We start from the raw sequence: 23,177 nt of genomic DNA on the forward strand, positions 1-23,177 counted from the left end.
ATCATAAGGTATTTTAATTATTCCAATAAGTAGTAATCTGATTACAGTTGGGGGTTAATGGTCCCTAAAAACGATTGCATACAATCATGGAATTCTGTAGCACTTTGTACGTCTTTTGCCTTCATTAATTCCTTCCTTTACCATTCGTATTTAAATTGCATTAAACATACCATACATAGTTTCTTCCTTTTTGTGCATTTCATGCCGTACCAAATACTTAATTACTTTTTGCTACACTACTTATCCAACATTTTGCCTTCTATATCATTGGCCTTACCATGTCTATGACACACAACGTCTCCTCTATTTAATTTTTCTGCCTTCTTTGAATTTGAATCATAATTTTTCTCTCTTCTGCAATCACCTTTATAAATTTTATATTTATCAATAAAATGTCCTTTTTAATACTAATAAAAGATAATGTATGATGATAATTTACGTACATGCAAAAAAGATACAACTGACACTTAATTCTATTCTGCCTTTTTATATTATTATTTGCATCCTGTCTAATGATGATTTAGTTTTGATCAGTGCATCTTGATTCTTTTTGCCATGTTCATGCAGAAATGTCTTTTACCCCTTATTTATAGTGGCCACAAAGTACAAAATAATTACCCCCTAATTGAAAGATGTTATACTTTCAATGACTTGGAATAATTAGTGCTCTCAGTTTTTTCAGCAGTTAGTATGCATTTTCATCACAATATATTTCAGGTCTAGGATTTTTCATCACAATATATTTCAGGTCAGGACATTATTTTTATAATATTTTTATGGTATTCCAACACAGAATGTATTTTACTGCAACAATTAAAATATCATTGACTCCATACGTCACTGGGAAATCTGTGAAATAAGGTAACTTCTGTATTAAAAAAGAATATTTTTTATTTGCTGTGATAAAGTCTCCTTTGAATCATTAATGCTTAATATTGTAATTTGTTGGCCCCTTTAAAAAAATTGTATTGTAAGAAAACTGAAAGACTTTAATGCTCATATTTCATGAACCAGCTGAGAAAATGCCCCTTAAATACCTTGGCTCTTGGGAGGGGAAAGAATTGTCCATAGCAATATTAATTATAAAAAGTAAAGTGATTATTAGCTACCTAATGCAATGGAAGTTTTAAGTGTAGGGTCTCATCTATTTTTGTGTTTACGAAGTTCAGAATGGTGTAGACTATGATTTCAACTGTTCTCTCTTTGTATACCCCATCACCTAATGCAGAGGAAGCATACCTACTTGGTTAAAGAAAAAATATTTTGTATTTTTAACTCAAGAGCTTAGTGTGCTTCTACATAAGAATTCCTCAGGTATCTATTTAATATTGAAATTTGATTTTAAAATGGCAGATGTGTCACATATCAAAAGAGTATGGCTACCTACAGCTTTGATTTTATAGGTCCCTACTCTGGGTATTTCATGGGTCTCTACTTAATAGAGTTTTATTTTTATGAGGGTATAATTGTTTTTTTACACATCAAAAGAGCATGTTTATGTTAAAAATTTATTTTTATAGGTGCTATGGTATTATTTTTATACTTTTGCATGGGAATGAAAGGCAAAATTTCATATAGCAATAATTGGGCATGATAAAATTGTCAGTATTTATTGGCAGCTCTTGAGTACGTATAAACAAGCCTTATAACATATGATTGTGTTCACATGGTTGTATTTTTCTGGTGGATAATTAATTTGCATGGGTAATCACTACTATTTTCTTTGAGGATGTAATTTTAAAGCCAAGATTGGGTGATTTATTTTACTTCGGTTGTTGAAAAGTCCATAACACTGGAATTAAAATTATTTTATAACCATTGTGGTGATATTATATGTAGACTAATGTTGAATTGTGAATGATTTTGTTGCCATATTAACTTGTAGGATGTTGTGTAGTTTTCTAAAATGATGTAAGCCAAATAATCTATGAAATTTTGCATATTCAAAATGTAATTTTTGAAGTGTTTTGTTGTTATGAAATAGATTAATGCAACAAAATTTAATATGGTCATGGCATCTATGAGCAAACATTAAAAGTATTGGTCTCTTGGTTTTCAGATTTGCAAGGTATAACCATTTATGAAAATGCACCTATTCATTATGAGTGATTAAATTTATTATTATTATTGCATGATAAATTAGAGATTTCATTTTTTATATTGAATGGTCCATAGCATTCCATTAAGGTTACCAATAATAAAGACTTCTCGTAATAATGATTTTATAATCCCTTGAAGTTTTTCGCAGCTATGTGTTGGAAGTGTAGAGTATTCTGTTTTTCTGCTGTGTTGATTTTCATGATAGATCGCATCTCAATTTCATTGAATTATCTATCTTTAGGGTTAAGAAACTTGTGAACATAGTAACTGGAATGCCTGCAAAACATCATCACAAGAATAAGGGCTTAATACGGTTGAACATTCCTGAATACTATTGACATTCAATGCATAATTGTCATATTATGTTTTGATTCTCTGATTTTCTGGTCTATGGAATAAATTATACCAAGAATACAGCATTTATATAACTTCTAAGAGTAGTTTCGTATAAATTATCATATTCCCCAATGATTGTGAAATACTTGCCCAGAGACTGTAATTAATTTAAAGCCGGTGCATCTTTGAGTTGTAACATTTATTTCATTGAAAGCATGCCGAAAAACGCAGTCTTAAAATTGACTTCCTACGATGAATAGCATAATGAATAGTAATCTCTCTATTGAAAATAAATGTATATTCATTGGTATTTATTCTGCTGAATTTGAAGAAGGCAGCATATCCTGAATTGTCAATAGGAAATTTATAAATTATATGTATCCTAAAATGTCATTGAATACTTAAGTATTATTCATTGCAATTAATTTTGTGCCTGAATTAATCGAAATATTTTCATAAAGAGAGTGTTGTTACATTTTAACTTGAAGATACCTTGTGTTGCTCAACCTAATTGATATTGTGGAAGATTTTGATGCTTCTTTTTATGTGCTATTATTAATTAATATTTTTGTAATTTTTCATATCATGACCTTTGGATTGTTAAATAATTGATTCCTTCTTCATGCTTCAGATGTAAAGGTAAAAATATATAAGATTTAAGCACTAATGCAAACATATATACTGCCCTTGAAATTATTATCATTATTGTTTTTCTCATACCTACTTGCCAAAAAAATGAATAGCCATACACTAATGATACCAAGATATAATTTTGTATGTGCAAATTAAAACTGATTTTGAAATGGAGAGTATAGGAATATTATTATGAATAATATGTGACTGAACTTTATTTTTTCAAGTAGATCAATTTTTAATATATTGAAGACCTGCAAATGAAAGGCTTATAAATAAAATTGAAATATTTGTATTGACAGGTGATCAAAATAGAGAATTATTTTCTCAAGTGAAATGAATCAACGAGTCCCATGAAAGAATACCACTCTTTAAAGTTTCTGGGTGTCCTGAAAACAGCACTTTTAATAAGTTTGCCAAGCAATAGTAATAAGTTATGTGAGAGCACTTTTCATCACTTTGTATTTCAGGCATGTCTCTAGTTATGATCAATATTCTACATTTAATGGTGAACTCAAAACGATCACCCTTGTATGGTCTTCCTTTGTCATTTCAAGAGCATTTTATTTTTTTCCTCTATTAAGGGAAAACAGCTTCAGCCAGACACAGTGGAACTTGCATTAAGGGCATTGCGAAGGAAATTGGAAGGGGATGATGAAGTGGGTGATGTCATTGGTCGAGAGGTGGCCCTTGGAGGTGGCAGTTGGAGAGGAGGGGGCCTGGCTGAAATTGGTGAAGTGCCAAGTGAGGCATTGGATGAGGAAGTAATGCAGAAGACGCATCAAGAACTTGGCTTCGTCCGTGAAATGAGATGTTGTGTCTCTGAGGGTCTGAATCGAGTTATGCAGTTTCTGGGGACACGTGAGAAGCATCACCACTCTCCACATCACCCCCACATTGGAGAAACAAGTGGGGATGCAGCCAAAGTTTCCTCCATCATGAGTCAAGTCAGTACCTAATTTAGACTTCATAATTTTAAGGCCATATCATTACACATGTAATGTGGCCCATTACAGGTAATGGTATATAGCATTATTAAATTCTAGTATGCTGCTTTGATACACTTAAAGAAGTATTTGTTGTTTACATAGGACGGTGGCACCTAGCTCCATACACATATAGGTACTAAAATACTGAAAAATAAGATGTAGACAAAAAGTGTTCGACTTTGGCAAACTCAGCTTCCTAGGCTTCTCAAAACTCAGCATCTTGCTGACTATTTTGGGGCATAAACTGACTGTAGGCCGACAGAATTGAAAGTGTGTGTCGTCATTTTTATATGTGAGAATTGGGAGAAACAATTTAGTTGTCACATGCCATATAATCTGTACAGAAGCAGTAAGATCACACTTGAAATGGAGTTTTCTGTGCCAGTTATGGCTGGTTATAATGGATAATGAAAACAAGATGTTTAGTGTTCAGCATTACTTCATTCACCTTGGAAAGTGGTATTGCATATTGGCAACACAGACCAAACACCAATCTATTTTGATATGCCTAGTTCTACTTCAGTGATAGTGACGGGGTCAAGATCATTTTCAATTAAAACATCTGGCAAAAACAAGTATTATGTAAATGCTGGGCATCACAGCTGATGGATAGGAGCTCTCCCCTTTTATAATACTTAAGAGGAAGACTGCAAAAAGATAAATTTCCTCCTGGGATTTGGGTACAAGCTGAAGAGAGAGGGTGGATGATGGAAGGCTTAATGAGAGGCTGGCTGAAAGTGTTTTGGCAGAGAAGACCAAAGGCTCTCCTCAACCAACTATCAATGTTCCTGTTAAATTTTTTGTATCCTCGATAACATTTGAAATCTATTCTGTCAAATAGATTTCAAATATTATTGAGGATTTAAAAAATAATATCAGTACAGGAAACTCTGGCACGGTTGAAATCCTTGGAGGAATGATGAGCCTGCTTCAACTTCTCATTGTGTGTGGTTAATAAGGAAGTCCTTTAAGGACAGGCTGAAGTCAACTTAAGCTGAGACTCTGATGCAAGAGGGAAATGTATAAACTTGATCAGGAACATTTAAGATGCTTAAGTGTTGGAATTCCATCCCTGAAAAGATTGTGATCAAGTTTTTTTTATTTGTGTTTGTAGTGAACTCTGGTACAGAGGATGATATTTTTTGGATGGACTCGGATGGAAACAAATTTCTCTATTTCCCAGAAAAAAGTGATGTATCATGTGATAGTGAATTGGAAAATGATCAAGAGTAGATAACATAAATAGAAGTTATAATAGTTCATGTTAGTCGAGTATTTCATTTTGTTTAGATATTCAAACAACTCAGCAATAGGCAAGTACCTTATTTTGGCATTGTTCTATTTTTGACATAAATAATATATTATTACTCAAAAGGGAGATGATGATATGTGAGTCGTTCAATAAATCCTTGGGAAACAATTTTTTAATCCAATCTTTCGATTTTGATTATTATCCAATTTGGTAGGCATCATATACCTATGTCTGATGAATTGTTGGTAATGTTATTATTTATGTTAATGATACTACTAACCCTGTAACTAGGACTTCCTCATATAGCACATAAAAAGATGAAAATCACAGTTCGCTTTACCACTCTCCTATAATCTTCAGTGGTGCTGACAGGTGAAAAGAATAGATTGAGATTTTAAGTTGTGAGATTGGTGAAGTATGACTTATTTTTCCTCGTCAGGTGATCAAATATTATCTGCCTTATTATTTGATTCTGAATTCCATCCTCAATCAATGCTAATATTTGTTTTGTATTGAAATGTGATAGATTAAATAGTCTGGCAAATCTAGGAATCTGATCCGATCATCAATTGCTGATTGTCGTTGGTGAAACCAGGCCTTGGATGTTATTCTTATTTTCCAAATGAAGAGTAATTTTACTCATTGATCCTAAAGCTAATCATTGTTGTTACAGATGACATTTTTGTTGAAGCAGCAGAGTAAGTTATGTTACGAAATGGAGCAGCTAAGCATGGAGAGGTTGCTAAATGGACAGCTCCTTGGGGCATCAAGTTGTGAAAGACTGTCTGAGGTCAAAGGTGGTCCTGCTCTACTTGGCATCAAAGAGGGAGAGCGACGGGATGGGACAGTGGTGATTCATGGTAAGGGTGTATTGAAAGGAAATCTAAGAAGTCAATCAACATCGCCTCAGTATTCCACAGAGAGTGGTACTAGTAGCAGAGAACAGTACTTGGAAGGAATTGTTGAACAAAATGCTCGCGAGTTGGCAGAGCTCAAGTTACTCCTGAAGACAGTGCTGACTCCTTCTAATCCAAGTGACCGTGGATGACAGCTTGTTATGGAAAGGAATCCCGCAGCTGATACATTTCGTGTTCTTGATGGTTGTGGGCATAATACATTTCGCTTGTCATGATTTTTATTGTAAGCGAATGGAATTAAGAATTTTGTGCCCACTCAAAGTCAGTGTAGTCAGTAGTAAAGTCAGTGTAGCTGATGAGCAAGTGACTGTGAACTCATTTTCTTACGCTCATGAAGTGACTGAAGAATGTGATTGGAATGAAAGTATATTTCTTTGGATTATTTTATCATGGCGAGCCAAATGATGAGATTATATTGTTGAAACTGTTAATTTGAAATAAAGCCTTTGTTTTTTGTGAATAGATAGATTGTATTACTTGCCTCAAATTTTTCTTCAGGACTTGGTAAATTGATAATGTCAAGAAGGTATTTACGGCAATTCGTTCAATGGCATTCATTACTTGTGGGGCAGTAACGTAAAAATAATCTTGTAGATTAGTGTGGTTGTTATCATAAGATTACTGAATTCAACTCTGTTTTGCAAATGAAGATGCCATTATCGTATCCAGAAGCATCATAGTTATGCAAACCTGATATAACATGATGCCTGGAGTTGTATTCTTTGGCTTGTGTCACCAGTGATGAACCACTGCCATCTATTAACAACTTACCGATTCTGTAGTTTCAAAGAGAAATATTTTTCACTCTAAAACTGACTTCATAATGCCAAGGTACGATGAAGGGAATCTCTTGAGTCATGGTCGTATTGTCTATGGAAAACTTCCATGGAGAATTCACCATGAATTATGGAATTGATGTTATGATCATGGAAAAGAAGCCAAGTTGTGATTCACTTCACTTTTCATTAAATATTCACCTTGAAATTCCAAGTTTCCATGTTTGTGGCAGAGTTTTCCCCAGAGAATTATCAAGCATTGTCGTCACCTCCTATATTTAAGTTGGTCCTTGTCTGGCGGGTGAAGTGGGGAAGAGTAAGTATTTGGGGGTGGAGAGGAGGGAATATTTAAGCCGTGACCTCCAAGTAGCATCCCAATAAGGTTCTTAAGATTGCATTCATTTATTATGTGGCAATTCCATTCCATTTTTTTGAGAGGGACCTAGACCCATCAGCACCATGCCCTGGCATTCCGCCCGTGGCCCCTTGCGATGGCTCTAGGCGCTCATAGCCTCAGCTGCAGAGAGCCTTTTTAGGTGGAATGCACCATGGTTCTCCCTTGTGGGAACCACAAATGCTACATCTGTGGTCCATTCCAGTAAGGAAGACCATTGAAAAATCCAGCTGTAGTATGGGTTTAAAGACAGACTGTCATCACAGAAGCCAGATGCATTAACATCCAACACTCCATCTCCTGCCACATACGTGAAAGAATGGAGAGAGACATGGTATTACTGATAGAGACCATTAAATTAGCCTAGTATTAACACTGTTACAAATAGCAATACAGAGTGAGACACTGTCATGCTCAAAACTCATGATAATCTGGGAGTTTTGGAATTCAAACTCTTGCTCTTCAGGTTAGCCATTGAGCATATCAGTCATTTGCTGATCGAGGTACGCCTTAAGTCCTGCTCCACTCTATCAGTTTTGAATTTTTTCTGCAGCATCATCAAATTCTATGGTTGTCCTTGGCCTGTTAGATAATTAGTTTTGCTAATTGTTCTGTTTTGACTACATGAAAAGGCACTTTATAAGGATTATAAATCTAGTAAGTCAGTCTTAATGAGATAAGCGAGTTATTTGCATTTATGCTTTGTCCACAGGTTCTGTTTTTCTTTATTGCTTGATATGATCTCCCAATCAAATTTCTCTGGAACTATTCATGAATCATTCTTTCTTTTTGTTTCATCATAACAGTTGTGAGGGCAAAAGGCTTCACCACCATCTAGTCTCAGTTGTTGATTTCTTTCTTGAGAAAGAGAAGTGAAAAAGTCTTGTATGGATTCCGAGAGCTTTTTTTGAGTGAAGATGAAATAGAGAGTTAAGTTGAAGATTTGGATGGAGAAAACGAAGTGAGTATTGAATCTGATAGTGCCAGTTCAAGTGAGGAAGTTTGGTCGAGAGGAACTTCATTGATAAGACTGGGAAGAACTCCAGGCCTCAAAGAAGATGTCAGGTGTGCTCACCACGAGGTAAAAGGAGGGATACGGTGTACTGGTGCCCCAAGTGCAATGCAGGCCTATGTTTAGAGGGTTGTTTCAAACTATATCACACAAAACTGAACTTTTATAATGGATTTTTGAAACTTAAAAGGCAAATGAAGTTAAAAAATGAAATGTCTCGTAAGTAAAATTTTTACATAGTAGAATGAGCAATTTAGCATTGGGTTAATTTTTTTTAAATTTTAGATGGAATATTTAAAAAGATATAAATTATTTTCAGCGATGCTGCAGAAAGAGAGATTTAAAAAAAGTTAAATACTGCGAGTAGAGCCCAACCAACCATTTACATTCCTATACTGACTTGAAGGGTTAACTCTTAGTACTTCATTTTGCCTATCTCTGTGTTTACATTCTTCCATTTTCTTCTCTCATCCATCTTTCTAATTATCTTACCCGTGATCCATGGTTTCCTTATCCTTTTCCCTCTCTTCGTCTTATCTTAACGGTTCCTATAGTTTCTTTTGCGGCTTTCGACATCCCTTTCTTGATACATTCCCATTTTTCTTCGATTGTTCACGGCTCTTTTCTTTCATTCATGATTTTCTGTACAGCCTGCTGATACTCCTTCCTTGTCAATCCATTTAATGCTTCTACATTCCATTCGCTAACCTGCCGCCCCTGCCTTATCTTTTTGAAATGGACGGTACACTTCATTACAAACAAATTGTGGTCGGAGTCCGCATCCACTCCCGGGAAGCTGTGCAAATTGATCACACTGTTCCTAAACCTGTGCCTAACCATAATATAATCCAAATGTTATAAAGAGTTCATCCATTTTATGGCCTGGAATATTTGAGCCATGGTCCAGGTATGAAATCCAACTTTAAAAAAATAGGCTATGAGGATAGTAAACGTCTTTCCTTGTCTTGACCACTCCAAACCACCTCCTTCAGATAGATTAATTGTATTTCAACTGTTTATCTGATTTACATATAATGTGTTCATGAAACAGTGTTTTATATGAAAGGATATTCCGATTATTCACTCTATGGAGTTGGAACCAAGAATTCAATATTAGAAAAAAAGAATTACCTGAGAAAATTTACCAATCTAGATCTACTGTAATACAGGGTTGCACCCAAAAGTGGTAGGACTGATTTTCTCTGGCGTGAACGGAGCGGTGGAGGGGGGGTCTGCCTGGCAGGGTAAGGTGGAGGGGGCTATTAGCAACAGACCAACAACATCCTCAGTCGCCTGCGGGCTGTCGTTGGGTGAGGACACCGTTTTTAGTGAAGGAAGTTTTTTGTCCGTGTCGAAAAACAAAATGAATCTGAATTTAGAACAACGTTATTCCGTGAAGTTTAGTGCGAAACTCGGGGAGACGGCAACTGAGACCCTCAATATGATCAAGCAGGCTTATGGGGTTACTGCCTTAAGCCGTTCCACAGTATTTGAGTGGCATAAGTTGTTTAAAGAGGGTAGGGAGCTCGTTGAAAATGACCATCGCTCTGGACGGCCGTCGACGGCAAGAACCGACACGAATGTGGACATGCTGTGGAGTGAGGACACTGCTGAACACAGACCAACACTTAACCAGTGAAAAAATTGCAGACCAGTTGGGTCTGTCTGCATCTAATGTCCAACGCATTATTTCACAGGATTTGGCCATGTGCAAGGTGTGCGCCAAGATGGTGCCGAAAATTCTGAGTGTCGACCAACAGGCAACGCGTGTGCGCATTTCCGAAGAAGTGTTAGCCAAGTTGCACCGAGATGAAAATTATTTGGACAATATGATAACTGGTGATGAAATATGGGTTTTTCAATATGACCCCGAAACGAAAAGACAATCAGCGGAATGGCACACTTCCGCGTCCCCACGTCCAAAAAAGGCTCGCATGAGCAAATCAAAAATCAAAACGATGTTGATTGTGTTTTTCGACCGTCATGGAGTGGTTCACGAGGAGTTTGTCCCACCAGGGGAGACTGTGAATGCGAACTTTTACGTGCAGGTGCTCACCCGCCTCCGAGAACGCGTGAAAAGAGTCCGACCAGCCATCGCAAACTGCTGGGTGCTTCATCATGACAACGCGTCGTGCCATGGCGCGCTCGTCGTCAGACAGCTCCTGGCCAAATACGGCGTTGCCACGGTGCCGCACCCGCCCTATTCTCCCGATCTGGCACCACCGGACTTCTTCTTCTTCCCCCTGATGAAAAGGCAGCTCAAGGGACGACGTTTTGACTCGATAAAGGCCATTCAAGAGGCTTCGACGAGGGTCATCAACGGCATCCCCAAAGAAAATTTCCAGCGGGCATATGGGGAATGGGAGCAACGTTATACTAAGTGTGCAGCAGCTCAAGGAGCATACTTTGAAGATTATTAAGTCGATGTAAGTATATCGTCAATAAAATTCTTGTAAAAAAATCAGTCCTACCACTTTTGGGTGCGACCCTGTAGCAGTCCATAGCTAATAGGAGCATAATATTATTTAATCACATTCCAGCATCTGCAAAACTGGTTATGTTTTCAAATAACTGCATTATACATTGTGACAGTTTCTTAAATGGAGTCATCTGCCAATGTGTATAAAAATGCAGGAATTTCACACCGTAAAAATTATTTACCATATCATCAGCTGTGTTGTACTTGGTGGATATAATAACAAATGTAAACAGGAAGAAGTGTACAGGAATATATAAACACCACCCCTAATATCAAAACCAATAACATGACCATATCTAATAGTTGAATGCAGTTGACTGAGCAATCCCAGGATACAAAAATTTGGAAGCAATCCATATTTACCAAGAATTACTTTTATAGCTTTGACTTCCGACCAAGGCTAAAAATGAATGCTGACTGCTGGCTATCCATTAAAAACTGTTTAGCTGTTGGGAGGAATGTACTTTGTATTCTTATTTTAAAATTTAAAAAATAGAACTGGCTTTTAAATACAATTTCATGAACATGGAAATCTAGTAGTGCAAAATCTTGCTTGTCTGTTCATATAAATGCTTCCATTAAGAAAAGAAAATGCACACAGTGTTTTAAAAAATTGAGTAAAGTGCACAAAATATCACGGTTCTTAATAAAATGGCAAAGATATATTAATAAAATTTCAGTAAATAAAATTAAATGCACTATTGTAGACATTGTACCATTTCCATGTTGAAACCTCATATTTATGATACATAAATAAAATTCTGGGTTTATTCATTAACTTTTCCTCATCACAAGATCATGTATCTACTTTCGTGATGTAAGATGACATCTTCTGCTACCAAGTTTCTGGATTATTTGGAGGTGCATTGACATTTAATGTCTCAAAAATTAATGTTTAATTTAAAAAATTTGGGTATTCTGTCGTTTTAATGATTTTGTTGGTGATCTGAGTAAGTGGTGACTGATGACTTAAAAATTGATATGGCGATCCACATCAAGGGCTTTTTGATCAGCAAAATCATTAAAATGAACTTTTCAACACTTCGCCAATTCTAGACATGCTGGCCACTGAATAGTGATTATAAAATGATCAGAATTGAACCATCATATCGGATCAGGGAGCACGCCATCATTCACATAAATTATCCTTCCAATCAATTGTCAGCACTTTCAAAATGAGGAATTGTAAACTTAACTAAACTGTAGATGTAGTTAGCTTTGAAACTGCATTTGTGAGTGCAAGTGATTCTTAATTTGTTAAAAAATGCTTAATACCTAATATCATGACCTCTCAGACCTGCCTTTATTCAACCCCAAAGCAAAAACGTTTCTCTTTGACTTTAATATCCAATGAAAGCAGTAGCAACGTTCCATTTCAGCTCAATCTCAAATATGAAATGTTGCTTCAAAGTATGGAATGTCAAATAGATCATTAAGGTGCTAGGAATGTTTATGGTAAATGAGATCTTCAAATAGAAGTGCCTTCATCAGTATAACATATGGATACGGAGTTTGTTTTCCAATTGCTCTGAGGACTAACCAGATACCAGTCAAGTATCTTCATTCCTTCATAGTCCCTTCCGCTGACAAGTTTCATTTCCCTCTCTTCCAAGTTCTTTTTTATCATTCTACTACATTAATTAGAGTAATATGGAGTAAAGGGAGAATCAGAAACAATATAATGCTCAGGAAATATGTCATCAAGTCTTCTGGCCTGCATGTTACAGGAAGTATAAACTGTAATTATCATCTCTTAATATCAAAGTGCCCTCTGATATATATGTAACTCTTATGCTTCTGCTAAAACATCCTATGATGGTACAGCTTTTGAAGTACCCTGGCCTGCCTACCTAGATATGGATCGGAAGATCTCAAAACATGGGTTATCAATAAAAGGTTGCCTTGAGTATCACACCAAACCATCCCATTTCTGGTAAATCTTTTCATTCCATCATAGCTTCTTGCTTGCATAGCATCATAGCTTGCAACTCTGCCTGTCACTTGTAGTTGATCTGTAGCCTTCCTCTATAATTATTCCCTTTTTCATTCAATTACATCCTGCTGAAGGATGTGATCAAATAGTCTCTCTTTCCCCCTTGTAAGTGTTCTATCTTACCCCAGTCATAAAAGTACTTCATTTTTTATTATGGCTATTCATATTGCTTTCATTTTCTGCAGCTCCACATTTAAATGACATCCCATCTTCATTTTTCAGCTGATCACTATGCCTTCTGATGTCTGAGGCCCATAATGTAAATGAGTTGGAAAAAAAAGGTTAATCAGATATTTCCACTATGATAAACTCAGGCACCTGAGTGTCTCACAAAGAGAAACAGAGTATCATGAGCACCACTGAACTGGTGTTGTTCAAGTAAATAAAACAAAATTTTCTCTTAGCTTATTTGAGCTCATCACATAATATAGGCAGCTTGTGGTATTTTCATATGTGAATAGATCTGTTACCGACCATAGTGACTGCACTGAATAGGAATCCATCAATTTAAGTGATATAACATGTATTTCTTCTGAGAAATTTTTGCCTATTGACGAAAGCCGTTTGTAAGAATAACATTTTCAGCATTGTATGTAATGTGACGTTGGTAGTTTTTATGTGCTAATTACGCACATTCTAGGCATTTATTCAATAAAATTGCTTGGATATAAGATCAGAGTATAGCCAACACTACTGGCATTCATGGATACTTCAGTTGAAAAGGTGCAGTTACATAATGCAAGTGGAAGATGTATTAATAAAATGTTATACATATTTATTTTAGGTGTTTTTAGGATGTACAGTTCCAAGCTGTATTCCTCAAAGTCTACAACTTTTAATGTTAATGAGACAAGGATATTTTCATACAAATTTATGCAAAATTGAAAGGTTTTAGTCTCTGTACGTTACTTGAATTTATCAGCAAACGGTCTAAATCTGAAAGGGTTATTTTACCCTTGGGAAGGCTCAGTAAGCATTGATCTGGCTGGAAAACTTCTAGAAAATCACTGTACCAATTGGCATTCTTAAGTATCAATACCTTTGTCCAATTGTTACAAAACTATTCTTCATGATAGAGTCTAATTCCATTTGAATTTCTGGGGAAAATCTGATGCCATGACTATGAATGTTCAAAATGTCGGTGGATTTTAATGGATGATGGCACCAAATTAATCTCCTCCTCAGTCCTAACTTATTGGAAAAATATTACCTTTAAGCCCATACTTTTTATTGCAACTGACGATTCTTTATCTCTACATACTTTCAACACTCCTTAATTGAATCCAAAATGAGAAATTCTTTTCCTCCATCTTCCTCAGCATTAACACCTTTATCACCATCTTCAGGATCTCATTGTCTCTCAGTTTCTCCTGCATCAGCTTGCTGTGCCTCTTTCAAAATTATTTCAACAGCCTTCTCACTTCCCATTTCATGGTTAGAACTTCAGGGTTGGTTTTCCATTCTATTCCTTTTAATTTCTGTCCTATTCTTCTCCACACCCATATCTCAAAGACCTCCAATCTATGCATATCCTCTTGCTTGAATGACCAAGTTTACGAGCATATAGAGTAATGACTCCATATAAAATTTTTTAGTTGTCTATACTTTCCATCTGTACTCAAAGTGTCAAAAATTAAAACTAACCTCTGTGTGAACTCATATTTACCCAGGACAATTCTATTTTTATGTCCATAACACACTCGCCTGTTGCCACCCTCCTCCAAAACACATCTTAATTCGGTGAATTGTTATACTAGTTCTAGTTTATGTTTCTCAAATGTAATGTTTTCTGCAGCCTTTCAATTTCCTTGAGAATCTCATTGGCTTCCATTAATCATGTTAATTCTCATATCATTCCTGTCACCACAATTCTACCAAGAATTATGTAATGATTGTAACCCAGAGACTGATTAACTAACCAGCACCTAATCATCCACTAATGAGTTTAAATTCCCCACCTACTTTCAGTTCAGCACTTAAATTGCCTCTGCATGCAGGGTATATTATAAATAAAAGATAGAAGTTTTTATCTTTGCTCTTTAATTACTCAGTGCATAATGATGCAAGTGCATTCAGGCAAAGAAGCAGCTGGCTATCTACTCATTACTCCTGAACTGTGATTTCACCCGCAAGACTCCATCTAATCTTAAAGCATGTCGGATAAATTGGGTAAGTTTCCCCACTATTCTGTTATATGGCCTTGTGCCTCTTATCAGTTTTTTTCTTTATAAACCCACCTTATGGATTTATTTTCTTCTGTTCCAACAATGATGACAATAGGCATGATGCCCCAGTTACCTTCCCAGGGAAAAATCAACAACTTGGACTTTTACAACACTATGACTCTTAACCTTTCTCTCCAGAGAGGAGAAAGCTGGAAGGTAAGAAGAATTAATATGTCATATCTTTGTATTCACACCAAGCACTTTATAAATCCATTTGCACATCATATTCTTTCGATTCATTGAATTGTGATTGAAGGTAAATGTATGTTAAATCAATACATTTTCTTTATGTAATTCACTCTCAGGTGACATTGTCTCATACTGCTGCTGGAAACTGTAAAGACCTTGACCAGAGACCTGCTGCTTTGGACCTCACGCAGAAAGATATAAGCACGATGGAGTCTTAACTTTAGTATGTTGGATAATTATTTATTTGCCACCATATTATTTATTCTTCATAAAAATTAACTTCAGTAGTGAAGACACTGAAAGAAATGTAATGATTTATAATAGAGGACCTTAGACTTGTTTTCAAAGAAGCAAATTTCGTGAATATATTCCGTATAATTTTCTGCATTCCAAACAGAGAGAATTCTTCACTGACAATTATTTTCTCACACACACTTCTTTGTGACTGTTGTCTCTCTTAGTAAATTATTTCTATTTATAAGCTATCATTATCCACATCTTTCATGATCTGTACCAAAAATATGTAGGTATAGCGAGTAGGGTGGTCAGTCCGAAATAAATACGCCCTCAATGAGGTAACGACAACTTTATTTTCGCGCGGTACAAAATGTAACAGCGGTGCGAAGCGAGGGAGCGCGGACGAGGAGAAGCGTACTCGTCGACGGCTCTCGGAAGACCTCTCTTTTGGGGCCCTCCCTTCGGGGCCCTCTCACTTGTGTCGTGGTGGCGGACTCTGGCGACCTTCCGCGTCACCACCGTCGACAGATGACGGCGCGCTTCCGGTGGGAGTCGCCGGTAGCAGACTGGTTCCATTCGGAAGCGGCCGCTACACCACCCCCCTGGCAGTCCTTTGGTCCATCTATGTGTGGAGACAAAAGGAAGAAAATTATAATGAAAGGGAAATGGTGTCTAGGTAATATATTCCCTAAAACGCTGCGGGAAGTGGACTCGGCGGCCGGAACGGGTCTCCCTGGGGGGCTCAGCAGGAGCAGGTTCGCTGGGTGCTGGCTCGTCTTCGACCGTGATTTCTCGTGGTAGCCCCTGTGGTGATTCATTTTCGCCGTGGGAAGACATCGAGTGTGCCGGTTTCAGGCGGTCGATTGAAACCGTTGTCTCTCTGCCCTTTATGCGCAACTTGAAATGTTTTTCGCTGCGTTGTATCACCTCGTACGGCCCATCGTAAGGTGGGTGTAGCGGGCCCCTGACGCGGTCGTTGCGTATGAATACGTGGCTCGTTGAACCCAGATCCTTGTACACAAAGACCTTCCGGTCCCCGTGGCGCGACGCCGGTCTCGGAGATAACGATGCCATCCTCTGCCTCAAGGCGTGGGCGTAGGTCGAAGGATCTCCGCAGGTCGGCTGTGTCGGTGGACACAGAAATTCGCCGGGGAGTCGTACGGTCTCTCCGTACAAGAGTTCTGCTGGAGTAGCTCCTAGGTCCTCTCTCCAAGCCGAACGGATGCCCAAGAGAACGAAGGGAAGTGTATCTACCCAATCTCCCGTGAGGTGACACCGGAGGGCAGCCTTGAGCTGACGGTGAAACCTCTCCACCATACCGTTCGCTGCGGGGTGATAGGCGGTGGTGTGGAAATGATGAGCACCGGACATCTGAGCCAGTTGACGAAACAACTGGCTCTCAAACTGCCGTCCTTGGTCCGTCGTTATGCGTAGGGGAGTGCCGTATCTCGCGAGCCAACCCTGCACAAATGCTCGTGCGACCGTCTCTGCTGTAATGTCGTGGACTGGAATGACCTCCGGCCAGCGCGTGAACCGATCTACGCAGGTCAGGCAAAACCTGAAATCTCTGCATGATGGCAATGGTCCAACCAAGTCCAAGTGGACGTGCTCGAACCTGGATGCCGGGGATGGGAAGGTGCCAATTGGAGCGGACACATGGCGTGTGACCTTTGACCGCTGGCACGGGATGCAGTTCCGCGTCCATGTCCGGCAGTCTCTGCGAATAGACGGCCACACAAATTTCGAGGTGACCAGTTTCGTCGTCGCCCTGATACCGGGATGGCCCAAGTTATGCAGCGATTCAAAGGCCTGTCTCCGGAAGGGCTCTGTAAGGAATGGTCGTGGCACGTCCTCCCTTTTGTCGCAGTACAGCCGTAGGTCCGTCCCTGGAATTGTAATAAGCTGCACAGGCAAAACACCGTCAGACCTCATTAGCAATTTGAGTTCATCATCCTCTTTTTGCGACTCGGACAATGCCGCGAAATTGATAGCGGAGGACACTGCCTCCACCCTCGACAGGGCGTCGGCGACGACATTGTCCTTCCCGGAAATATGGAGAATTTCGGTTGAAAATTGTGCGATTAACTCCAGGTGCCTAAATTGCCGCGGGGAGCACTTCTCCGGCTTCTGCGCGAACGCGTATGTTAAGGGTTTGTGGTCAGTGAAGATGACAAAGTCCCGACCCTCAAGCATGTGGCGGAAGTACTTGATTGCTTCATACACCGCCAGCAGTTCCCTGTCGTAAGGGCTGTACTTCTGCTGCGCTCCCTTGAGTCTGCGGGTGAAAAACGCCAAGGGCTGCCAACCGCCGCTCGTGCGCTGGTGAAGCGCTCCACCGATGGATACGTCTGAAGCATCTGTAAAGAGAGCTAAGGGTAAGGTTAGATCGGGGTGCGCAAGCATTGTCGCCTGAGCGACGGCGTCTTTGCATGAGTGGAAAGCACCCTGAAGTTCGTCGGTCCACTGCACGACATCACTCCCTTTTACACTCCCGCGAAGCACATCGTTCAACGGCCGTTGTAAAACTGCGGCATGTGGGATGAACCGTCGGTAAAAATTAACCATGCCCAGAAATCGGCGTAATTGCTTCACGCTTTGGGGCAAGGGAAAACACTTCACCGCGTCGATCTTCTCTGCTGTCGGTTGGGTGCCGGACGCACTGACACAATACCCCAGGAATGTGACTTCCTGCACACCCAAGAGGCATTTAGCGGGGTTCACAAGCACACCATACTCCTGCAACCGCGAAAACAACTCCCTAAGATGGCGCCTGTGTTCATCAGCGTCCACCGAGGCAACCAAAATGTCGTCCAAATAAGCATATGAATGGTCGAGCCCCCTAATCACTTCGTCGATGAATCGCTGGAAGGTCTGAGCGGCGTTTCTCAGGCCGAAAGCCATGAAGGGAAACTCGAAGAGACCAAACGGCGTTGTTATCGCAGTTTTGGGAATGTCTTCGGGGTTCACGGGGATCTGATGATATGCACGTACCAGGTCTATGCGTGAAAAAATTGCCTTCCCAGCGAGATTACCGGCAAAGTCCGCGATATGCGGTACCGGATATCTGTCCGGTATCGTGCGTGCATTAAGCCCGCGGTAATCCCCACACGGGCGCCACTCATCGTCTTTTTTCGGCACGAGATGGAGGGGTGAGGCCCAGCAGCTGTCGGAGCGTCGGGCGGTGCCGTTGCGAAGCATCGCTTCAAATTCGCGCTTCGCGATGGCAAGCTTGTCCGGCGCTAAGCGACGCGGTTTACAGGACGAAGGCGGTCCCGGTGTCGTACGAATATGGTGCACCGTGGAGTGGCGCGTTTCCCTCGGCGTCCCGGCTGGGCGAGTAATCTCGGGAAATTCGCTCAGAACGGCGTGAAAAGGGGAATTGTTCACCACTGTTTTCACCTGCGGGGCCGCGGATTTCACCTCGCGGCCGCTGATGGTCAGCGAAGTGGTCGCGTCGAAAATTCGGCGATTTCTAATGTCCACCAACAGGTTGTAGTGGGACAAAAAATCTACCCCGATGATAGGTTTGTCGACGTCAGCGATGACAAACCGCCAAGGAAATTCGCGTCGAAGGCCCAAATTCAAAGTTAAGTCAATGAATCCGTACGTCGCGATAACCGTTCCGTTTGCCGCAAAGAGTTCATAGGAATTCGGCGCACGCCGACCCCTAACGAGACATTTCGGGTACACACACAGGTCGGATCCGGTATCAATTAAAAAGTTTACCTTTGACGTCGCGTCCATTACGTGCAAGCGGCGCGGGTTGGGGCAGCGGTCGTCGGCCGCCATTAGTCGCTGCCCACGCGGTTTTCCGCCTCGTGTTCACATGGGGAACGGCACTTGCGAGCGCGGGCACCAAACGTAGCGTGGTACCAGCACAGGCGGGAATCGGGGGGTTCTGAAGGGCTACGGGCACCACGTTGTCGGCTTTTCGAGCGTGGACGGCCGCGGGAATTCGGGCGAAAGGCAGTCAGCGCGGCGACTTGACGGGTTAACTCCGCGATGTCCTTCCGCAACTCGTCCATTTCGTGGCGGGAAGAAGTGCTGGCGACTTGATGCCTTGGGGTTACCTCGTGGATCTTGTCGGCCAGTATCGCCAGCTCTCCTAGCTCCACCGAATCCTGCGTGCCTAGGATCGACTGCACGTAGGATGGCAGGCGATTCAGCCAGAGCGTCCGCAAGAACCCGTCCGGCACGGAGACGCCGGCCTGCGTGCGAAGATGGCGTAGGAACTGAGACGGCTTCCGGTCGCCCAACTCCTCGTGCTCTAGGAGTTGGCGTATCCGCTGCTCCTGGGAGACGGACAGCCGCTGGATTAACTCCTCCTTGATCCGTTGAAACGGGTTTTCGGCAGGGGGATGAATTATCACGTCCTCGACCTCTTGCGCGTGGTTACTGTCCAACTGCGCGACCACGTGCGAGAACTTTGTAACCTCGTTGGTTATTCCCGCTAAAGAAAATTGCACCTCTACTTGCGCGAACCACAACGCGGGTCTATCAGGCCAAAACGGAGGGATCCTGATGGTCACACGGCTAACGTTTGAGCCCTCCATTACGGCAGCCTGGTAGGGGACGGACCACGTGGCGAAAAACTGCGCGAACTCGACAAAATTAACGATTCTCCTTTAAGAGGATCACGTCGGGGTCACCACTATAGCGAGTAGGGTGGTCAGTCCGAAATAAATACGCCCTCAATGAGGTAACGACAACTTTATTTTCGCGCGGTACAAAATGTAACAGCGGTGCGAAGCGAGGGAGCGCGGACGAGGAGAAGCGTACTCGTCGACGGCTCTCGGAAGACCTCTCTTTTGGGGCCCTCCCTTCGGGGCCCTCTCACTTGTGTCGTGGTGGCGGACTCTGGCGACCTTCCGCGTCACCACCGTCGACAGATGACGGCGCGCTTCCGGTGGGAGTCGCCGGTAGCAGACTGGTTCCATTCGGAAGCGGCCGCTACATAGGATAATTCTGGGAAAAAAATTTATTATTACTGATCAAAGAGCAAATTACTAATATTCTACCTATTAGCACCCTTGTGCATTGACACACTGATGCCTGTGGCTCTGCCAGTCATGGTACCTTATGTTTGCCCAAGTACTTGGTCATGAGGAAGGCAGCGTGGGAGAGTTCATCGTCATGGTGCAGTCTCCAGATGATCTTCTTCCTGATGTGTTGTATTCTTTTCACAGTCTTGTGGCTCATGCCATTAGCCACAAGTCTAAAAATACAATAGGCGTTGCTTTACTTATTTTTGTCGCAAAGCATGTATTTCCTTACTATATCTACTCACTGGTCTGTTATTTATTTCTTAAATATTCTTTCCAATTTGTAGGAACCTCTTCTTCCTTGGTTGATATTTTACATATAATATTTCAAATAGTTTAAGAGAAATTTCCTTTTTGACATCCTAGCGGTTTCTTCACCCCAATTTATCGGGTGCATTGTTTTTTGGAACACTCAACATTCTATCACAGCTCTGGTGTATATCAAGGAAGTGTCATTGGGCCCCTACTATTCTTAATTTTTCTAACTCCCTCAAATTGCTGAATTTAATGCCCTATCTCCATTCTGTACACTTGTGATTCATGTGAAATTGAAAATGTTTCAAATTAGTCATTTCTCTTCAGCCAAATGCCATATTCATAATAATTTGTATAAATTTCTTTCGGCAGCCACCTCCTCTTCGCCACTGCCATCAGGAGATGTCACACCCATCAGCTGTTTTTGGAAGAGGACCTGCAATTCCGAGGACTTAGAATTAAATATGTTTCTTTTTTCCTTGAATGAAACTTAATCGGATTTCAATGAATTGGGTCTAGTGAAACTAAATGAGCATTGTTATTCACCCTTAAAATGTATATGCCTAATGTTCAAAGACGTTATTAATGAGCAAACACTGTTCATTTATAGTTTACTCTTTCAGGTTACATGTCAATAATCAATGTATTTAAAATCTAGCCAAGGGTTAAATAAATTAGATAAATTGTAAACCAATGTTGAATTTATTTTTAGTAATGCCGTCGTAATATCCTGTTTATTGCAGCAAAATTGCATCATACTTGGAAAAAGAAATTGTCAATCAATACTTAGGAACCAATTATTTTTTATCTCAGCCAAAAATCTATGACTGTATGTGAAAATGTTAGGAGTACCCAGAGAGATGTTCCTGGAGTGCTTCCAAAGAACTTGGGAGATTGTATTGGGGGTTGTCTACGGTTCAAGGATGAGTGGGTGGCCTTCTTAAGAAAGGAGAAGAAATGAAAATATTAATCAGTCATCCTTGAACCGTAGGCAACCCCAACACAACCCACCAAGCTCTCGGAAGCACTCCGGCAAGGTGGTACCACGAGGCATGGAATATAAATGGACTTTGATCGACCTTGAAAAAATCAAGGAAAAATTTGGCATAGATTCCCCCAATTTAAGACAGTAGGGGGAGACCTTCGGGGTCCCATTCACTTCGGAGACACCGCAGAGTAGGTTACCAAGCCCACCCTCCACCCTTATACCCCAGGCCAAGTGCTTGATTCTTTACTTGGAAATACTGCATTGCGAAAATTATTTTTAAATCTTCTCTTTATGAATTTATTAACAAATAAACTCAATCGAAACTCACACCATTGAGTAGGAAATTATTTTCTCCAAGAAACTATCATACCAAATTTTCTAAATGCTTTAATGCAATTAAGATTATTAAGTATATTGTGGCTTTTCTCAACCCCTTTAAGCCGACCAGAGGGCTCTTCTAGACTTCTGGATATTTTTCTCTGTAAACTGACCATATGGTTCTTCTGGACTTGGAACATTATTGCTATTTCTGATTCCTACCTACTCCCAACTCAATTGTGGACTTAAAATATTTTTACCTAAACTCAACCTATGTAAACTGTCCAGAGGGCTCTATTGGACAAAGAATTTTTTGTGTTACTGACTCTATTCTAGACTTTAGAATATTTTTGCTACATCCATACGTCTGTAAATTGACCATAAGGCATACATAGAATATTGTTGCTATTTCTAATACCTGCCCATTCCCTGAAGTCCACAATCAGAGGTTTAGGATTAGGGCTCTTCTGGACTGAGAATATTTTTGTATTTCTCAACCCTATCCATTCCATTCACTCATGTATTTACTTCATTCAGTCCACTATCGATCTATTAAACATTACTACAGGGCTTTCTCCCAAGGACTTTGAACATATACTCTTTCCCCTGAACCCATGATCATTTTGCAGTCTCCTTTTCTGGAGTTTGATTCTCCTGTTTGCACATTCTCCATATAAACTAGCTATCAATATTTTCAAGATTGTTTCTCCCTTTCTTTCTCCACATCTACCCTCTAATGGCTCAGTAAATCTTACCTTCCCTCTATTCTAAAAGATAGATAACTTTACAATTCGCACTATGAACTTTAATTCTTTTCCTTTCACTTGTCTTTATAAAATATTTTTGATCTATCAAAACTGGAATTTCTTGAAATTCATCTGAGCTTAATTACATTAACCATTTTTTTAAATCTCTCTGTATCAGTTACTTCTACTTGACTTGTATAGAAGAACCATCTTCATGATTGAACCATGATTTACTCATTTTAAAAACCATTTTAGCCTTATATTTGGCTCTTGTAGAACTCAAGTCCCACTTATTA

General features: G+C 40.0%; 2 protein-coding genes and 1 long non-coding RNA gene across 3 annotated transcripts in view; 2 read left to right on the forward strand and 1 right to left on the reverse strand.

Moving 5' to 3' along the window:
• Window positions 1-6,689, forward strand: part of olf186-M (Ki-ras-induced actin-interacting protein-IP3R-interacting domain olf186-M) — a 146,536-nt gene extending 139,847 nt beyond the window's left edge. Inside the window, exons 10-11 of the mRNA XM_071595360.1 lie at window positions 3,654-4,016; window positions 5,984-6,689. Coding sequence (XP_071451461.1) covers window positions 3,654-4,016; window positions 5,984-6,358 — 738 coding nt within the window. The 3' untranslated portion in view covers window positions 6,359-6,689. The remainder of the gene's footprint in view (window positions 1-3,653; window positions 4,017-5,983) is intronic.
• Window positions 6,690-14,989: 8,300 nt separating this feature from the next.
• Window positions 14,990-15,512, forward strand: LOC139696739 (uncharacterized). Its single transcript, XR_011702649.1, has 3 exons — window positions 14,990-15,050; window positions 15,162-15,262; window positions 15,412-15,512. It is a non-coding gene; the product is annotated as an uncharacterized lncRNA (long non-coding RNA).
• A 3,808-nt stretch (window positions 15,513-19,320) lies between these two features.
• On the reverse strand, window positions 19,321-20,085 carry LOC139696559 (uncharacterized). Its single transcript, XM_071595363.1, has one exon. The coding sequence runs from the start codon at window positions 20,083-20,085 to the stop codon at window positions 19,321-19,323; it is 765 nt and encodes a 254-aa protein (XP_071451464.1).
• Between the last annotated feature and the right edge of the window lie 3,092 nt (window positions 20,086-23,177).

Source organism: Hetaerina americana, unplaced genomic scaffold (genome assembly GCF_022747635.1).
Source record: "Hetaerina americana unplaced genomic scaffold, ioHetAmer1.1.p SCAF_7, whole genome shotgun sequence".
Taxonomy (NCBI): domain Eukaryota; kingdom Metazoa; phylum Arthropoda; class Insecta; order Odonata; family Calopterygidae; genus Hetaerina; species Hetaerina americana.